General features: G+C 31.0%; 1 protein-coding gene and 1 long non-coding RNA gene across 5 annotated transcripts; both read left to right on the top strand.

Moving 5' to 3' along the window:
• Positions 1 to 563: 563 nt before the first annotated feature.
• LOC145077060 (xylan O-acetyltransferase 1-like) lies at positions 564 to 5,169 on the top strand. The gene is made up of 5 exons (XM_079022837.1): positions 564 to 1,060; positions 1,154 to 1,325; positions 3,761 to 3,960; positions 4,054 to 4,212; positions 4,534 to 5,169. The coding sequence occupies exons 1-5, from the start codon at positions 648 to 650 to the stop codon at positions 4,877 to 4,879; spliced, it is 1,290 nt and encodes a 429-aa protein (XP_078878963.1). The 5' UTR covers positions 564 to 647; the 3' UTR covers positions 4,880 to 5,169.
• A 9,434-nt stretch (positions 5,170 to 14,603) lies between these two features.
• Positions 14,604 to 18,145, top strand: LOC145077136 (uncharacterized). Of its 4 annotated transcripts, XR_013692967.1 has the most exons (6): positions 14,604 to 14,949; positions 15,418 to 15,486; positions 16,028 to 16,153; positions 17,310 to 17,390; positions 17,614 to 17,795; positions 18,007 to 18,145. It is a non-coding gene; the product is annotated as an uncharacterized LOC145077136 (long non-coding RNA). The 4 variants fall into 4 exon arrangements; XR_013692969.1 differs by lacking the exon at positions 18,007 to 18,145 and having other exon boundaries at positions 14,608 to 14,949; positions 17,352 to 17,390; positions 17,614 to 17,894; XR_013692966.1 differs by lacking the exon at positions 18,007 to 18,145 and having other exon boundaries at positions 14,608 to 14,949; positions 17,614 to 17,894.
• The last annotated feature ends 2,139 nt before the right edge of the window (positions 18,146 to 20,284 follow it).

The following is a 20,284-nucleotide window of genomic DNA, read 5'->3' as shown; positions in this document are numbered from 1 at the left end:
TTTAACCGGTTCAACTAGATTTTTGTAAAAATCGGTCGGTTCATTCCGATTCAAAAATAAACATAAAACTTGTGCTAATTAAACCGTTCATTTTTTCAATTCCCGGTTCGATCGGCCGAGTCAAACCGGTTTTTAAAACATTGCACACCACGCCTTAGACGTAGTGCTGACACAGTTAGCGTGAACACCACCCCGAGTGGATGACGTTGGTGGGTGTGGTTAGAAACACACACACTCTCTCTAGCATCAAGACAGGCTCTTCTCCGACTCTTCTCCGACGGAAACATGGTTGATGGTGACTTGGTCTAGAGACCACGCCATTTTCCTTTGTGACCACTCTGCATAATTTAATGATTAAGATTCAAGTCTCTCATTGTTTATGATGGAGTTTAAAAAATGGTTGTACACTTTACTAATTCCTTTTCAAGAAATTTTCTATATTAGTCTTAGGTAAAAAAAAACATTTAATGAAACATATCTATAAGACTATAAATATAAATTTATCCACACATCAGCATTAAAAACAATAGCACCAAAATTTAATTATTAAAAGATCTCGCTATCATCTTTCTCGCAAAACAGTCAAACATTATTAGGCCTCTTTTTGCTCCATTTTCTTCTTGGGGCTGATAATAACCACCACCGACATGTATAACCGCAAAAATAACCACCTCTCTGTTTCCATCGTCCTCCTCTCTCTCTTCCTCATCGGAATCATCTTCTACGATGAAGATATCAAATCCTTAACACAATTCCCCTTCTCTACCCCTAATTCTCAGAAAATCCAATCACATGAAAACCCACTTCCAGAGTCGAACATCAATGAGCAACAGAGCTCAAAACTGTCGGCAATGGTGGAAGACGATGAAGACATGGAATTCCCACCAGAAAGCTGCGATATTTTCGATGGGAATTGGGTTTTTGATGATTTGACACGCCCTTTGTATAGAGAAGAGGAGTGTGAGTTTCTGACTGAACAGGTTACGTGTTTGAAAAATGGGAGACAAGAATCTATGTATCAGAAGTGGAGGTGGCAACCTAAAGACTGTAATTTGCCAAAGTTAGCACACTCTGTTCTTTAATTTTGACTTCAGTTAAATTGCTGAAATTCTTGATGATTTTAATTGTGTGTTTTGGGGGAAATGAAATGAAGGTTTAGAGGGAAATTGTTGGTGGAGAAATTGAAGAACAAGAGGCTTATGTTCGTTGGAGATTCGTTGAATAGAAATCAATGGGAATCAATGGTGTGCATGGTTCAATCGGTTGTTAGTTCAGGAAGCAAAAGCTTGATCAGAACTGGGTCTTTCTCCATTTTCAGAATCGAGGTTTCTTTTTTCTTCTTCTTCTTCTTCTTCTTCTTCTTCTTCTTCTTCTTCCTCTCTCTCTCTCTCTCTCTCTCTCTCTCTCTCTCTCTCTCTCTCTCTCTCTCTCACACACACACACACACACACACACACACACACACACACACACACACACACACACACACACACACTGTTAATAATTTTCCACATCAATCTTCAACAGCCAAGAATTCTTCAATGCTGATTTAAAGATATAATTTTGATCTAAATGAATTAAAACAAAAAATTCCACTATACTTGTATCATTTTATTAATTTATACAATATTTTCTTAATTGTTCAATATGATAAATTTTTATTTTTTCTCATTTCAAACATTTAAACAGCTATGATAAAAGAAAATTTTGTAAGTTTAATATATTTAGACGATTAAATTATACTCTACATAAATGATAAGAGTAATCGTATTTATATTAAACGGGGTAAAATATTGTATGGATATCGTTATTCAGTTATTTGCCTAAAGTTCCCTGAAAATGTATGGACTTAACTACACTGGTTTACGTTAGCATTTAGTGCTATAAAAGCATATGGTCCATCCAACGATTTTTTAGTAAGGGGCCAGATAGATCTACCTAATAAAGTTATTTTTTTATTTATTTTTATGGGTTAACAAGTCATATAGTAAACGATTTTTTAGACTTCAGTTAAAGAAAAATATAAATCACAGACTCTATTAAATATGAAATTTGTGATAGCCACATTCAATTTTGTTTGTTATTTTATTTTTATAACTATAATAATACATAATTTTTATAATTTTTTTTAAATTGAAACGGTTACTCTTTTAGTATTGTTTTTTGTTGCATTTTATATTATTGTTAAGTATGTTTTTTATAATGATTTCTTATTATTAAAAATTAATAAATTAGATGAAGAAACTTTACAAACAATGACAAAGGCGTTGGTTTGTTTTTGCCTCAAAGACCATGACTTTTAGACTGAACGGTGTAGTACTAACGACACCACACTTCTATCTTATTGATGTTGATAAGTTTGTCATTTTTACCATTTTTACAAGAGGTTATGGGGTAGTGTTCTTAGCAAAAGAGGGTAGAAACTAGAAAGAGGTGGGAGAAGTGGAGGTTTTAGATGGAAAAAGAAGAGAGACAACGGTAAACTATTAACGTCGGCATATTACCGTCAGCAAAAAAAAGAAACAAAGGGCGGTGTTTGGTAGCACCTGCCATATCAGATTACCGACGGTAAAAAAATGGTATGACACTATTTAGCCTTAGAAGTGGAAGTTGGCCTTTAAAGATGGTCGGACACCGATGGGGGTGTAGAATCAGGTAAAATAAAGGAAGAGCCCAAGAAGAATGGTTATTTGAAATTACTTTTCCTCCATCCTCCGCCAAGCATGATTTTTTAAAATTTTTTTTAATCATAATAAAGATTGTTAGTGTATAGAGATGATGTATACTTAGGCTTTGATATCGGTAATACAATAGGGTTTTTCAATGGATGGAATATAAGGTCGGGAGGAGGACTTGCCATTGCCCATAAGAGGTGTTGATCGACAAAAAGAAGATCAATGAATAGGAGGCTGAAGAGGGTAACACGGGTTTCATTGGAAATTAGGGTTTAGGGAGATTTCCCTCTCACACCATATTAGAGAATAGAGATAGTAATTTAGTGATGAGCAATATACATATAAAACAACATTGACGACTCTTGTAAATGAACATATTTTCTTACTAGCTAATATATATCATAAACTATTTTAAAATATGTATATGCTATGTTTCGTAAAACTAGTCGATAGCTAGAAACTCTGGCTTGTATTTATGTAAAAATGTTTGTAAAAAGTAGCTATAAACTTTTGAAAGATGGAAAATAACATAAACTATAAAAATAAAAGTTAAAAGTTCTAATAAAACTACTGAAGTAGCTTTTAAATTATGAACTTTTTGTTTAAAATAAAACTTTAAGCTCGTACTCACGAACGAAAGTTAAACACATGCAATTCAAATGACAAAACATACAACTTCTCAATCATTGTCGATTTATATTTTAGTTTAATTACATATAAGAGCCGCCCATTTTCCATTTTATATAGATAACTTTTATCCTTAAAAGAAACAAAAAGTATCTTGTCGAAAATGAATTAAAAAAATCATCATCCAAAAAAAAAACACATTATAGGTATATTCAACAACAAGGGTTTGAAGCTTTCAAGGGATTTAAGAAAAATAAAGTCGACATTCGTGAGTACCAGCTTAACATGTTAATTTGAATTGTATATGTTTAATTAGTAGTTAAACATTAATTGAACAATAAGTCAAATTAAATTTTAGTTACCAACAATCCAATTTACATTTACATTTTTACCATATGCTTTTGACAATTTCTAAATAATTATGAATTTGAAAGACAACTTGCTTTGTATTTTTGCAGGATTATAATGCCACGGTGGAATTTTACTGGGCCCCATTTCTGGTAGAATCAAACTCGGATGATCCAAGGAAACATAGCATATTAGACAGAATCATCATGCCTAAATCAATCAATATCCATGGTCAAAATTGGAAAAATGTTGACTATTTGGTCTTCAACACATATATTTGGTGGATGAACACAAGAAACATGAAAGTGTTGTAAGCTTCATTTCTTACTTTTTGTCAATTTACATTTCCCCTATATTAATTTATTTTATTTGCAAATAAATTATCATAAATTTGATGAAACAGGAGAGGATCGTTTGATGAAGGAGCAATTGAGTATGATGAAATCCAGAGGCCTTTAGCATATGCACGAGTGTTGAAGACATGGGCCGAATGGATTGATAAAAACATAAACCCTAATCGTACAACAATCTTCTTCAATAGCATGTCCCCTATCCATATGAGGTAAGTTTCAATTTAGAGTCATCTAACATATCTTTTATAGAATAATTAATTAATTTACTTTACAATATTCACATAGCACGTGAAAACAACAAATACCCATGAATGAATGTAGCCTTAGTTGTTATATCAAGTTTTTTAAACGATGTCAAAATAGTTACAAAGTAATAAAAATACGAGTGTTTTTTTTTGGTATGTTTTTCAACAATTTACATTAATATTATTTCTACCAATATGAAAACTAGTAACTATATTTTATATTGATTGCTCACTACTAAATATTTCTATTTTAACTAATTTTAATAAACAAAATTTACATTGTAGTTTGGACTGGGACAACCCTCATGACACCAATTGTGCAAAAGAAACGAGTCCGATCTTAAACGTGTCCACGCCACCAAACGTAGGCACAGACCGCCGACTTTTTACTGTTACAACCGATGTGATTCAATCAATGAAACTCCCGGTGAACCTCATCAACATAACTACTCTTTCAGAGTATCGAAAAGATGCACACACCTCAATCTACACCATACGCCAAGGAAAATTATTAACCCCGGAACAAAAAGCAAATCCTGATGTTTATGCAGACTGTATCCATTGGTGCTTACCTGGATTACCTGACACGTGGAATGAGTTTCTTTACACACTTATCATTTCTCACTTGTGACCCATATGAACATTGTATTTCTTGTATATGTTTTTCTTTTAACTATTTCTTTTGGTTACTATCGATGGGTGCAGGCCGGTCCAGACGGTGGGCAACCCGGGAGACCGTCCAGAGCCCACATCTCCAGGGGCCCAAATTTTATGGGCTATATGGTTTATATATATAAAATAAAGTTATTGTCTAAATGATTCTTAAGGCCTAAAGTTGGTTCAAACTAAAATTAGCTCAAAAGATAAATAATTTGGATTGTTTGTTATTGCTAATTGAATAAATGATTCTTTTTTTTAATCTTTATTATATTTGTCTTTGAGGGCCATTTTTTTTTCTTTTAACCCAGACCCCATATACGTGTGGACCGACCTTGGATGGGTGAAGCCATTAATCTTCTTCTTCATTGTAGATCTCTTTTTGGAATGTTAGTGTTGTAAGTATATGATCTCTTTTTTTTCTCTCGATATGTTATGTTTTGTCTTTTTTTTGTTACAATAACTAAATAACCTTCTATTTTTGGCTATTTTATGTATGTTTTGGTCGTATTAATTACCTTAAAAAGAAAGATACAAAGACGGGAGGTTGTAAGTTCTAGTATTTTATTAGTATGGTCAATGTGAGATTAATTTGATAAATGGATATATTTTACATCGGGGCCAAAGAGAGTTGATTTGTGATTTTGAGAAACAGTGAATTATATGCATAGAAGATTACATGGTCTGTCTTTTCTATTGCATTCAAATACCAAGAAGAGCCAATCCTTTTCGACCCCTTTATCCTTAACTGAGCCTACTCTTCTTCCAACTTGCCCTTTTTGTGAATCGTTTATGTAAAGTTTTAGTTACTCTATTTTTCATATATTCTTGATACCTCTGTCAGCAATTTCTTTAATAGAGCATAAGTCATTAAGCCAAAATTAAGAGATGTGAAGCCACATGTAGATAACATAATACTAAACACTATAACACATGAATAATTGATTACCCAGATGAAACGAGGCCTTTTCCATAACTATACAGGCATCATACATTACCAGGTGTTCAACTCCCCTATAAAAAAATACACACACAAAATGTATCTTTTATGAGAATCATATGGAAAAGGCTCTCAAGCACCAAGAGTCAGCACCAAAATGCACATTGACCTTATCCACCCGGTATATTGATTTTAAAGGTTACGTGCGGAAAATGAAAATGGACCCCTAAAATTTTGGATTAACGACAGATAACAATGGATAGGAACAAATAGCTACGGATAGCTATAGATTATGACGAATTTGCGACATATTAACAACGAATTAGGTATGGATTAGTGACAGATTGACGATGGATTAGCGGCAAACTTATGGTGGATTAAAATTTCAGTTAGGCCGGTCCAAAGATATAGTGGGTCCATGGAAAAAAGAAAAAAAAATGGGTCCCAAAAGGCATAAATATAATAAAAATTAAATTGAAAATAGACACAATGTAATAAAATTTACAAAGTTCACTATTATATATATATATATATATATATATATATATATATATATATATATATATATATAGAGAGAGAGAGAGAGAGAGAGAGATATGTTCAAATGTTTTTAGCAAATATTGTCTGCCTAAATGCACCAATCACAAATTAGCAATTAATTTACTAAATAAATAAGGGTATGATAGTAATCTTGACTAGAATTAATTATGGTAAAGATTTAAAACATTTAATATCCTTTAAAAATTAGAGAAATCAATTTAAAAACCCTTTTAGCCGTCGACCTCCCTCATCACGTTCTTCATCATCACCTACATCATATCACCATTGTCGCTTCTTCCTCCCCCTTCTCCACCGTCGGACATTGTTATTCATTGTCAGAATAGGTCCGCCGTTGTTGTCTTACACTAACACCACAACTGTCGGATGATGAAGAAGGAGTTTCATTTCAAATCGTAGCCCTGGTATGTGTTTTTTATTCAATTTCTGATTTCATTATATTTGCTAATGTGAAACGCATGAAATCAAGATTATAAATCAATTGTGTGTTTTCTTAGTATTGTCGACAAATAAAATATTGGTATCATTCGTTCATCATAATTGTGGCATAAAAAGAAGCTTTTAATTTATGCTTATTTATCTCTTGCATGTTCCATATCTAATTATATTAAGTATTGACTGCTATCTAATTTTTTATTTTTTGAATTTTATGTGCCAATGTACAACCCTTTTGATGTACCTTTTTGATATATTGGGATTCTTAGGTTTAGACTGTTGTCATCCCTGATTTCATATAGGTTTGTTATACATTTCATTTTGCTTAGAATTGTTATTTAATCTCCTTATTCATCAATGTATTCTAACAAAATAACTATGTTTTAAAAAAATTAAATACAAAATATAGTATATTCTAAAAGTACAAAGTTATATCTTTTAATGTTAATATATGGTATATTGTTTCATAATTATATGTATTTCATGAGATTTTGCATAATTTTTCTGCACTCTAAATGATCGATGAAATGCTTATAAGATCACATCTTTTTTCATTGCGGTTTTTAGGATTACATTCTATTAGAACAAGTTACAATTCTTTAATGTGTACTACATTCTGTTAGAATTCACAGTTTTTATTCTTTTAGAATGCACTGAACTTTTTAATATTTAAAAGTTGATTATGTTTTCATTGTTGATTTAGGTTTTGAAGAGGCTGTCATTTACGTGGAAAAGGAAGGAAATATAGAGAACCAACGTGTATTCTAGCAGAATGTATTATGTCATAACATACAAAACGTTTCTTAAGAATAATATTCTTTCAGAATTGATTAGTGTTTTTGTTAGATTTTAATGTTTTTTTTAATCATTCTTAGTTTTAATATTTAAGAATAATGTAATTCTTAAACCATTATTAGTCATATTTTTTTTTTCAGAATGAATATAATAATTGTTTATAGTCTTATTCTTTACGAATTTATATTATTCTTGATAATGTGTTGTATAATTCAATAAGAGTATTAAATATAAAAAAATATCTTGAATGAAACCATATTCTGCAAGAATAAAATCGAAAATATAGTTCATATTTTATGGTTGACATTCTGTCATTCTAACAGAATAAAATCGGATTTATAATTTTGAATTAATTTAAAATATTTAGATTTTTAAAAATAAGAGAATAATTATCCCTAGAAATCTGAAAATTTTCCTTTTTTTAATATAGGTTAATTGACTAAAATGCCCTTATGCTGAAATTTGTGTGATTATATGGTACATGTTACCCTATTGTAATATCATAGACCCTCAGATCATAACATTTGATATTATTCCATCCGATGGTCTAGATCTGTGCATTCTGGCATACAATAGTTAGTAAAAACAAAATAACCTAAGCATATATATATATATATATATATATATATATATATATATATATATATATATATGTCCACAACATCACAAAAATAATTAATTTAAAAAAAATATATGTCTCCTAACATTTTTAGATATGTTAATCTCTCTCTCTCTCTCTCTCTCTATATATATATATATATATATATATATATATATATATATATATCATTTTTTAGAACGACAAAATATACTCTACTCCTAAACTACTCCTAATTCCACCTATGTCTCCAATGAGACTTGAACCCTCAACCTCTAAGAGGGAGGGCAACACCTGACACCCGGTACCGTTGGGCCCTTTAGAGACATGAGCCCTAGGTGACCGCCTAGTTGCCTATTGTGTGGGTCGGGCCTGATTCCAGCCCCCGTCATGAAATGAGCCATGTGTGGTTACACACCTTTGGCACCTACTCAAGCCCGACTCTGACCCACCCCCAAACCTAGTAATTTGGATAGTTCACCAAATTAGTATGTTGGCTTTGCCATGTAGTAATTTGTTTCACACAGGTTGTGCTTCTAATCGGAAGAATCTAGTTTTCAACCTCATCCCATGCCTAAGTGCATCTTATAGTGAAAATCTTTGAGGGAGCCATTGCCCACTCCCATCTGTGAAGTTTGCTCGAGAATAACAAGCTATATATATATATATATATATATATATATATATATATATATATATCTTTCTCAATAAAATATCATTTATATCTTCAAGCATTCTTCTTCCCCAGGATCCTTAGTCCATTCCCATGAGAAAACAACCCCATTACCATCACATCCAACACCAGCTCTATTATTGACAAAGTATTATGAGTTTTCATATATGGTGTAAACTCTTGGGAATGACTCACCAGAGAAAAGTTTCCACACTAGCTGTTAGTCTAAAACTTTGTAAAATTCCACGACCTAATCTTTTTGATAAAGTGTTCTTTTAAGTAACATTATTAGTCGACAAAGGACCATTAGTTTGGGCAATGGATTCCCATACACTACCTCCAAAAATTTACCCATTGTCTATTCCTAATTTCCCTTATGTATCATAAAGAGCAGTGATAACATTTTTCTATAAAGAGCCTTATCACGTGGGAAGAGTACCACCACTTTTCCATCAATTTCATATTCATAGCCTTTATGAATCGTATAGACATAACAAACAAGGTGAATAGGTGAATTGATCTATATTCTCTAAGTGAAAGTGGCTAGCTCTTCCACCTTAGGAACCAATGTTATGAACCGTGAATTGGATCGCTTGTCAATATAAGAATGTCTTTGACGTGTGTTTTTTTTTATATATTTTAATTACTCAAGTTTTAAATTTATAAAATTGATTTTATCTCAACCGGACTAATAAACACACTAGGTAGTGTGCCTAGTCGTGTTATAGTATAGTTGTGGTAAGACCATGTGTCGAACACAAGGGGAACGGTGGTGAATTAATTTTAAAATGTTTGATTATAGGTTACACAAAACATACAAAAGCAATAAGAAGGGTTTTATTAAAACTCAAATAACACTTCACATCAAATATCGATAAACTGACTGGAAGACAAATTTCTATAGGTACTTTGGTCTATATAAATTGCATCTCAAAATAATGGCTAACTACTAATACAATGGATATCTATTCATTATTCATCGATTCCTAATATGACTAGCATCATGGTCACGCCACTATTCCTTTGATTTCAACATAACTATTAATTCATTGATCAAGTGAACAAACAATCATGCAAATCAGTATTTAGTTCGTATTAAGCAATACTTGATCTTATTTAACCCTAATGATCATAGGAGTTAAATCATGCATAGAATCGTCGTCTACTCATGCACACACATTTAAGTTCACCACTTTCTTTCCTAACCCTAGTTTTTGGTCCAACTTTAGTCATAATCATCAATGGTTACTGGACAACTATGATTCAAATTAACACAGTCAGATGGTCATCTAAACTCTATTAATTCAACAATAGGGAACATATTAACAATCATTAACACATATGGGTCTTTTAGTCAAACTTGAAAAAATAAATTGAATAAGAATAAACAATCCAAATAGCAATTAAACCATAAACTCAAAGACTCATTCAATCATAAACACAAAGTAAAAGGTTTTAACACCCAAATCAGAAAGTAACACATAATGGAATCACAATGAAATGCTAATCATGGTCAAAACAACAAACCACATGATCTCCGATATGAATCCGCTCCCTAATCCATCAAATCTTTGCTCTTGTCAGCTTAAGGGCCTTTCGGCCGTCTTCTAGATCCTCAAAACAACTTCTCCGAGGTTTATTGTCGACCAAGGATCAATATAAAGTCGTAAATCCCTCCTAAAAATCGTCCATATGTTTGAAATATAAAGATTCCTAAAAATCTGATCACCATGATGTGGTAATGGCACCACGCCATGGTCCTCGTGTATATCCCGTATTCTCCAAGTTAATCTCAATGATCGCAAAGTTTTGATTTACCACGCCGTGGTGGTGTCACCACGTCGTCGTAATTGAGAATCAGCATTTTCTCAGAACACGAAAGTCGTCCAAAAATTTGTCTAGTTTTGAAATAATTTTGAATCTCATCAATCGGAGTTATGATTTATGAGATATGGCCAAAACACTGACGAGGGGTCAAGCTGTCCAACAACATCCTTTTTGCGTCTTTTTAGCTCCTTTCTCCTCATTTTGCATCCCAACTCCCATTTTAACTATAGTTGAACATTTCAAAACATATTAAGTATCAACATAAAAACATAGTATAAAATAATAAGAAAACGTCATAAAGATATGCATAAAATAGATGTTATCAGTCTCTCAAAATAACAAATAACGAGGAAGATACATATCAAATTTATATATGTTATTGTGTATAATTTCCCATGAAAAATTTAATTAAAATTCCACTAATATATATATATATATATATATATATATACACACACACACGCGCGCGCATATAATGTATGGGTAAATGGCTAACTATAAGGATGCATATTGGGCCACATAAACAATATAAAATACACAACTAAATAATACGACTAACATCCCCATGCAATCAGAACGAGAGGTCTTGAACAAACATTCATACTGGATTTGCTATCAAGAAATAAAGTTGAAGGTAGCCCTTTAGTAAATATATCAGCATACTAAGATGATGATGCAACATGTAAAACATGAATATGTCCTATGGGAACCTTGTCGCACACAAAATAAATGTTGATCTCTATGTTTTTGGTATGTGTAACACTCGATTCAAGATACTTTTCATTTTTTACCCTTTGTGTTTAAATAGTTTGCAAATTTGTTCCATATGGGGCATTGTTTCCATTTTCGGAAAACTTCTTGTATGCTCGGCGTACGCACCCAAGGGACAAACCCTAAATTTTAGGGTTTGGACCCTATTTAAGCAACATTATGACCCATTATCCGCTTATTTCTCAGCCTCCATTACCCTTTGAGCCTCATTTCGAAACCATATCCCCTTTAGAGAAGATTTTACCTTATTTGTGTGTGTTTTAGTGTGTGTTGGTGAGCTTTGAGGAAGAATAGTTTGAAGAAGGAGCTTTGATGAAGGGGGAGCTTGTAGATCTAGATTCTACTCATCATTTCCAACTTCTTTGAGGTATAAAGTTTAGAACTTGCTCATTATATGCTTAGATCTAGTCTTTATGAATTTTTTGTCACTTTTGTTCCCATGAATGAGATCTAGTGGGAATTCTTCCACTCTAGAAGTTAGGAGTTGCTTCTCTTGATGTTTCTAAGGTCCATAGTCCATAAAGTTAACATCTTTATGGTTGTGGATCAACTATGCATTTGTTTTGTCCATTTGGGGAAAGTAGAATGCTAAATCTAGGGTTTAAGTTCATTTGAGACATGAAAAGGCTCCAAGTTAATGACTTTATGGATTAAGACGTTCCCCAAGGCTTGGATTTGAAGTTTGGATGTCTGGTTGTAAGCATTAAGTGCTTAATGGAAAAAATCTTAATGGGTGCGTACACATTCGAGTCCCCGATCAGCCAAGCCACCGAATACGTCGAGCGTACTTCTGGTATGCGTAGCGTATTAGGTCTGGTCACAGGCTTTTGTGGTTTGGCCCATATTTTGACTATTAGGGTTTTGGGCTTTGATGAGCCACTAGCCTTTCTAACTTTGGGTCATTGTTAGGCTTTGGGCCTTTTGGATTTGGGATCATATTGGCTTTGGGTGTCCTTTAGGAATTGGGCTGCAATTGGGCTTTTAATGCCATTTGTAACATTCAGTTTCCTGCTATTTTTGGGTCGTGGATCGGAAATTGATTTTGTAAAGCTTTGACCATCAAGGAGGCAAAGTTTAGTCCTTGTGGAAGGAGATAATGTTAGTTAATAAATTTAACCTTGAATTGTGTTTTGGGCCGAATGGTAGAAAGGGAAAAGTCATAGGTCGGGTTCTTTCATGAAATATGGATTTTTCTTGGGATGGTTTTTATGAACAATGTTTTTATGTGAATTTTAATATGAAATTTTTGGTTTGAAAATTTGGATGTTACATATAATATTGGTAAGACTGTGTGTCAAACTCTAGGGAAACATAGTGAATTAGTATTAAAATGTCTAATTATTAGTTAAACTAAAGAAGACAAAATAGAAAAGGAATTTTTCAAACTAGGAAACAAAAACGAACAAAAAATAAAAACAAGATGGAAAATTGATTCAGAAACACATAGCTAAATGTAATTATACTTAAACTTGATTACACGCTTCAATTATGGTTGATATTTATGTCGTGCAATATATATTTGTTGTTATTTATCGATTCCTAAGTTGATTTGTCCCCTTGGTCGGTTCACGAATCCTAATGATGATAAGGACAATTAACACAATAATCATGTAATTAATTAATCCCTAAAATCATTATTTAGTTCGTATCATGAAAAATTTGATCAGTTAATTGATCTTCAATGGTCATGTAAATCAGTGCACAAAATGGCCATAAAAAACTATGATTTAAGTCTACACAATTAGATTGGTCCTCTAAATCATGTAAGATCAGAAAAAGACAATAAAGATACAAGCTTCAACACATATGAATCTTTGATCAAACAAACAAGATAAATCAAATAACTTGCAACTTCTAAATAGAAATCAAACCAAAATATCTAGGGTTAATCTACATCTAAGCATAAAAGAAAAAGGGTATTAAGTCCCATATAAGAAGTAGAAAACATAAATTAATCAGATTAGAATGCTAAACATAGTTAGAAAAGTAAACCAAATGAAATCCTAATAATTATGCTCCTATATCAACCTTCCGACCTTGAAATAGACATTTGGATTCCTAAAATCGCACCTATGATGTGTATGCTATAATATATCTACATTAGGTTAAACATAATGCCCTTTAAATATATTTTTTTTGCTGACGTAAAACACGACGGGTACGTCTTATGGACATGCGTGCAACTTTGCTTCCCCAACAAGTCAACATCTTTAAGGTATCTCCATATGAGTCTTCTTCGTCGTTCAATGCATCACATAATGGATTGGAACACAACGTTCGTCACAAAATTGCCATTTTCCCCTTCTTTCATTCCAACCCAAATTCCAGCTTTGTTTTGCTCCTTTTGTTCCCAACAACTTATTTATCTAAAAAAAAGTTAAAAATATCAATTTAAAGCATTACAAACATCTTTGATCTTAATTAACATCAAAATACATCATAAAATATAAAGATACTGCACGAAATAATGGTTTAAAATAAGCGATATATGATTAAAATTTGAAATGGGTGTTGTCCTATTAGTCTTGAAAAAATAGATTAGAAGATTGGAAACATAATACACATATTAACGAATTAGAAGAGATAATCTTTGATGAATGTTGCGCCTTTCACCTAAAGTTTAATGGTTTGTTGGGTTTATACAAACGAATTATGGTCTTTTTAGTGGGTGTTTGTGATAGCTTTTTAACATAAAAAATATTTTTTGACAAAATCATTTTTTTCAAAAGGAGTTTTTAAAATGTGTTTGGATTGAGAGGACAAAAGCCAAAAAACCAAAATTTACCAAAACTCATTAATTCATGACTTCTAAAACAATTCATTTTTCTTCTTGCCAAAAAATCAATCTAAAAAGACTTTTAGAATTGCCAAACATCCTTTTAAAATTTTAATTTTTTGAACAAACTAAAAATTTAAAAAGTAATCCCAAACCCCATCTTACTTTATGTTTCAAAGAAAATTGATGGCTAGAGTAAATCTCTAACTCATAAAAAGAAAATTGATCGCTAGAGTAAATCTCTAACTCATAAACTATAAATCTCTAAAGAAAAGTCGTGTTGCTAAAAAATTGGTCTTTTATGTTTATCTTCTAAAATTAGTTGTATTTGTGTGATTATCCGTTTCTCTGTTCTAATAAAAACCTCTCTAAGGTTTAGACACATGCGTGGTATTTTCTAAGACTTTATTAGTTTTTTTTCCCGCTCATCGATTTTCCTCCTCAATCGGATGTTTCAATCAATCCAAAAAATCAGGAATTAATCTTCAAAATCTTCAATCAAATCTTGCCCCAAATTTCGATCATTTGAATCGGTCTACAATTTAATTTCAAAATCCCTTAGAACCTACTTTTTCTCCATCTCCATCTCGGTTGCTGCAACATTCAAGGCAAACCAGTTTCCCGTGGCGGGTCCTTCCCTTCCCTTCACATTCACCGTAACCTTCATTCAGGTATGATTCATGGTCAATAACCCTAAGTTACCATCTACGAATGTTGCTTCATCCTCATTGTTTCTTTGAAATGAATCTGACATTGAAATTGAAATTTTGAAACCATTTTCATATTTTCTCTCTCTTAAAACCTATACATATTTTGATTCTTGGTTACATCCATTGATACCTGTTAACTTTTCATTCATAATATCAACAGAGGACGATTTTTGAAAGAAAAAAATGTTCGATTTCCTCTATAAATCAGAAACTATATGAGAAAATTAATAAGACAATATATCAATCAAATCGATTAATTAGGAATCATCGATCTTAACTTCATCTTCTTCATATCTTCCCTGTCAGTTAATTCCTTACACGATATCTTTTCCTTCATTTTTTCGCTGATGAAGATTGATACAATAAATTGTAAAACAAAAAGAGCTAAATGTATACATCCGCTTCAAATTGACTTTGTTCCTGTTTTAGGTTTTACTACAACAAAAAATCCGTAAATCAAAAGACAGAGAACATTGACATTCAACACAAAGCCTAATGGTATGTCGATTTTATTTATAGGTTTCAACTTTAAGATTCAAGTCATCATTTTCTGATGTATTATTGTGGTAACCATTATGTCTCAAATTGTCACGATTTCAGTGTTTCTTTACGTCTATCCTTGCTCTTCTTTTTCAATATGTTGATCATCCAAGTTTCTTCTTTAATCTGTTATTCTTATATTATATTTTTTTGTTTTCAACATTTGATTATCATTACTGGATGTATGGTATTTGATTGTGATAATCCAATGATATTCAAAAACCATTTGTACATGATTTGGTGATAGGAAAACTTGAATTTGATTTTGCACTCTATGTGTTTGATAAAATGCCCATGAGAAGTTGTTTTCTATATCAAAAAAATTTACACGGTATATTGTGTGTGTGTTTGTGTTACTTGCTTTGCTCCTTCATAAATTTCCAAAAAATCCATGACTTTGTATTATTCTTTTATCTATCAAGTTTTAATGCAAGTAACTAGCATCGGAATTTCATGTAGAGAAAGTAACTCGGTGATTATCTTTTGTCGATAAATACAGTGAAGACATAAGGATATGTTGAAAGATTAAAGAGTTTGAACTCCATCTCAAAATTTTGTGCATGTTTCTACCGGAAGATCACAACCGGTAGCTATCATGGCTGCTTCAACAAGAGTACATGTAAAGGTAATTCTTTTTTTTTCCCCCTTTTTGTAACTTCTGAATTTAATAAATTTGTATCCATAAGCATCTATATACTTTTATAGTAAACTAACCATCTTTTAAAGTCTCTTATTATGTGATCATGTCATGGTGCTGTTCAAGGATTTGCTGTCTCACATTGTAAAACGAATAGTAGCCAACATGTGTTAGAAAAAATGCCACAAACAATAAGTACATAATGATAGCATTGATTTTAATTTTAGAAAGTTTTCTATTAGATTAACCAGCTTATTTGCCTATTATTCTTAAACAATGTGTTGCTGAAATATTTCAATTTATATATGTTGGAGTAACATCGTATAGAAGTTTGAATATGATATATTGAAATAGATTTATATTTGCAGTCATAATAGTTAGCTGGTGATTTGTTTCATGTTTTTGGGTTAAGAAGTTGTTTTTTAGATCTAAGAAACAATGACACATATGTATAATTTGGAGATTGTAGCACGATGGTTAATTTTATCGTCAAGTTGGGAACTTGATGCTTTTTAGAATGAAAGCTAAGGGTTAACTTTTTAAATGACTTTTGACTTTATCTTTTAGAAAAAATCCCAAAAGATGTTTGGCAAAGGGAAAAGGACTTTTGTAAATGACTTTTCCCATAGAGTAATTTCAGTCTTTTTGAAAAGTCACGATTACCTGACTTTTCCCAACTTTTCACCAGCTAAAAATATTAAATTACCAATATACCCCTCATCTACCCTAAACATGTCCTTTTTTGTCATTTTACATGTAAAAATTAAACTAAACACTTTAATTTTTAACTTTTTCCCTTCAAAAGCTAATCCAAACACATTTTAAAAAATAACTTTTGTAAAAAGTCCTTTTACAAAAAGGACTTTTGCCCCACAAAAGCTAAGCCAAACACCCCCTAAGATTAAGTTAATTCCAGCTTGGTTGTTGCTGACGAATAAATTATCTAATTAAGGCTGGTTAAGCTACAAAAACATCGATTGTTACGTTTCTATTTTATCCCATGATACCATCACTATACTTAATTGTTCTATATTCTTTTAGTTAGGAGTAGATTGATTTTGACCTATTAACATACTATAATGGAGAAATCCATAAGTTATTATTAGTTGTAGGCATTCAAACTTGAAATTATTTTCTGCTGCAGATTAGCTTTTTAATACATAATGTTGATTAGCATACTATACAGGGGAAGATGAACCGCTGGCATTATTCTGTAACAAAAACGGTATATAATATTTATGTTTGTAGAAACCTATTTTTGTATTAAGTTTTTATATGATAGTAACGTGGTTAATAGAACAATTATAATTTTTTTGGGGGGTTCTTTTTTTTTTGGAACGACATTTTTTTTGGGTATTATAAAATCATATTTCTTATTACTCAAACAGATTTCTTACTCTCTATCTATATATTTGTTCACTACTAACCATTTATTTTCTGTCAAGCAGGATATTGAATTTGGGTTGTAGGGTGCTGGAAAATCTATTATTATGAGTTTCTTGGATTTTGGTCTTTTGATGGATTCTAATATAATATATATGAATTTTTCCATTACTATATAACATCCTTCCATATTATTTTTGTTTAATATAGATTAATGGGAACCCCAACAGAAGGTACATGGCCTAGAGTAAGATCTCTACCTAATCATGTCTTGTAATTAGCAATGTTTATTTGTTTCAACAATCATTCAAGTCTGATATGAATTCATATTTTATCTTTGTTATAATGTGCTTCATGGTTATAATTAGCTAGATATTCCAAAATATAACGATTTAATAAGAAATTTATGTGGGTTATAGTGATCTAATTACTTATTGTCGCTTTTGATTAATATGTAGGTTAATACCAAATTACTTTCTTTCATTTTGATTTTGGGAAGAGTATAAATGGTAAATTGACGGTTTGTGTGACGGACTATTAGTGTAATACAATAACTTTGTAATTTTCATTTTTAATATTATTTTTGTATTTTCTTAATTGATTTTAACATTAATCATAACAATTTTTTTATCTCTTATTTTACTTTGTTATCCGTGTATTACACGGGTTATAACCTAGTTATCAAATATATTCGAAAGTCTTAAACTAAGAAACTAGAGGCTGCTGCACTAGGATCCAAGGCTCGACTAAGCGGCTAAATTAAAAAGACCAGCGAAACATGGTCAATAAATGAATGGATCAAGTGCGCAGATCGCACCACGCCATTCTTATTTATTCCAGCGCACGTCTTTTTCATTGGTTGTTTAATCACCAAATTGCAAAACAAAAGATAACATAATCACTCCTTACATTTTTTTAATACTTTTAATTTACCCCTTACTATTCTATTATTGGCATTAAACCCACAAGTAATTTCTATTGGAAACCAAAATATTAATTTTTGAACCACAAAAGCAAATTAATTTTGGATGTCAATATAAAACATAAATGTATGAATTAACCTTATATGGAAAATATTTTAAAATAATTTTTACAACTAATAGAAGCAAATAAGTTACATATTAATTAATATCAATCTCAACTAGATGTGAAGCCGTCATGCCATCAAATATGATGGCTGTTTGCAATGCAAAACATATTCATATCTCAAACTCGCATATGAATGAAAACATGGTAGATTTTTATCAGTCTATCTAGTTTTATCTTTTATATAATGATCATGAGGTAACATAAGTTCACAATATAAAAACTACCTGTTAAATCTTGACTAGATGTGAAACCATCACGCCATAAAAATGGTGGTTGTTTGCAATGCAAAACATGTTCATATCTCAAAATTGCATAAAAATGAAAGCATGATATATTTCTACAAATCTTTATTAGTTGTCTTTTATATAATGAACACGAGGTAACATAAGATCACGATATAAAAACTATAATGTTATCTTTTAGTGCAATTATGACTCCAAATTGCACTACATATCATTTGAGAAATATACATAATCTTTATTTAAAATTTCTCATGATGTTGCTACTACTTATATTTAATCTTTGGAAATTGATACCTAAAGATTGGGTAAAGCAGAATACGACCAATAATGAAATAAAAATGAATGCGGTATACATGATAATACAAATATAACACATACAATAAATGAACAAATTATGTGTAAGTATTATGATAAAACCTACTTCAAACCTAACGAGCTTTGTGATTGTGAATATAACTATTTATTAGATATTATGATATTTTGATTCATATAGTTAACTAGTAATTGAGCTCGCGTGTTGCAGCGGGTTGTTACGTGTTTTCTTGCATATTAGGAATCATAATTGATTAAACCACCACAACTTTTTTGCATTATCATATGTATAAGATAATTAGAAAAACTACTTCATAAGATATACACATATGTAAAAGTAACCCATATGACATTAACTGATTTGAAGCAACAGTGACCCGGTAGCGCTTCGACGTGTTTCACAAAAGTTTTGTAAAAAGCTTGGAAATAAATGCTGAAATATTTTAAAAAGATTAGTGTTCCGACAAAAAACCATAAACAAACAAAAAAAGTCAATTAACATTTAAGTGAGAAATGTAATAAAAAATAATAATATAAAACTAAAACTAAAGTAAAAAACACCAAAAATTTAAAAGAAAGTAAGCATAGGGTGGCTTCTATAAAAAAAGAAAAGAATGTAGAAATCATTTTATAAATTAGATGACTAATGAATAAAGAAGGAGAATATAAAAGCCATTTTCGTTACTATAAATTCAATTCAAAAACTGGAATTTAACACTTAAACATATACACATATTATAGCGAACCAATTATGGTGTGTGCAAAACAGTATAACCTATGTAATAAAAAAATGAATGATATATATATATATATATATATATATATATATATATATATATATATATATATATATATATATATATATATATATATATATATATATATAAAGGGGATTGTATAATGTGCATTAAAAACCATACTTTTAGCTATAATAATTTATAGAGTGAATGTAGTTTACATTTTGTATATATTTACATTTTATTTTACAAACCAAATAAACTTTGTATCTTATTAACAGCCAATATGATTAATTAAAAGCATATTGCCCTTGTCTAAATCTACTTCAATTGAACTACTAAATTTAGGCATAGAA

The sequence above is a fragment of the Lactuca serriola genome, chromosome 9, assembly GCF_051521515.1.
Source record: "Lactuca serriola cultivar US96UC23 chromosome 9, Lser_US96UC23_V15, whole genome shotgun sequence".
Lineage (NCBI taxonomy): Eukaryota > Viridiplantae > Streptophyta > Magnoliopsida > Asterales > Asteraceae > Lactuca > Lactuca serriola.
Note: the sequence above shows the minus strand (reverse complement) of the source record. Positions and strands in the feature narration are given on the sequence as shown.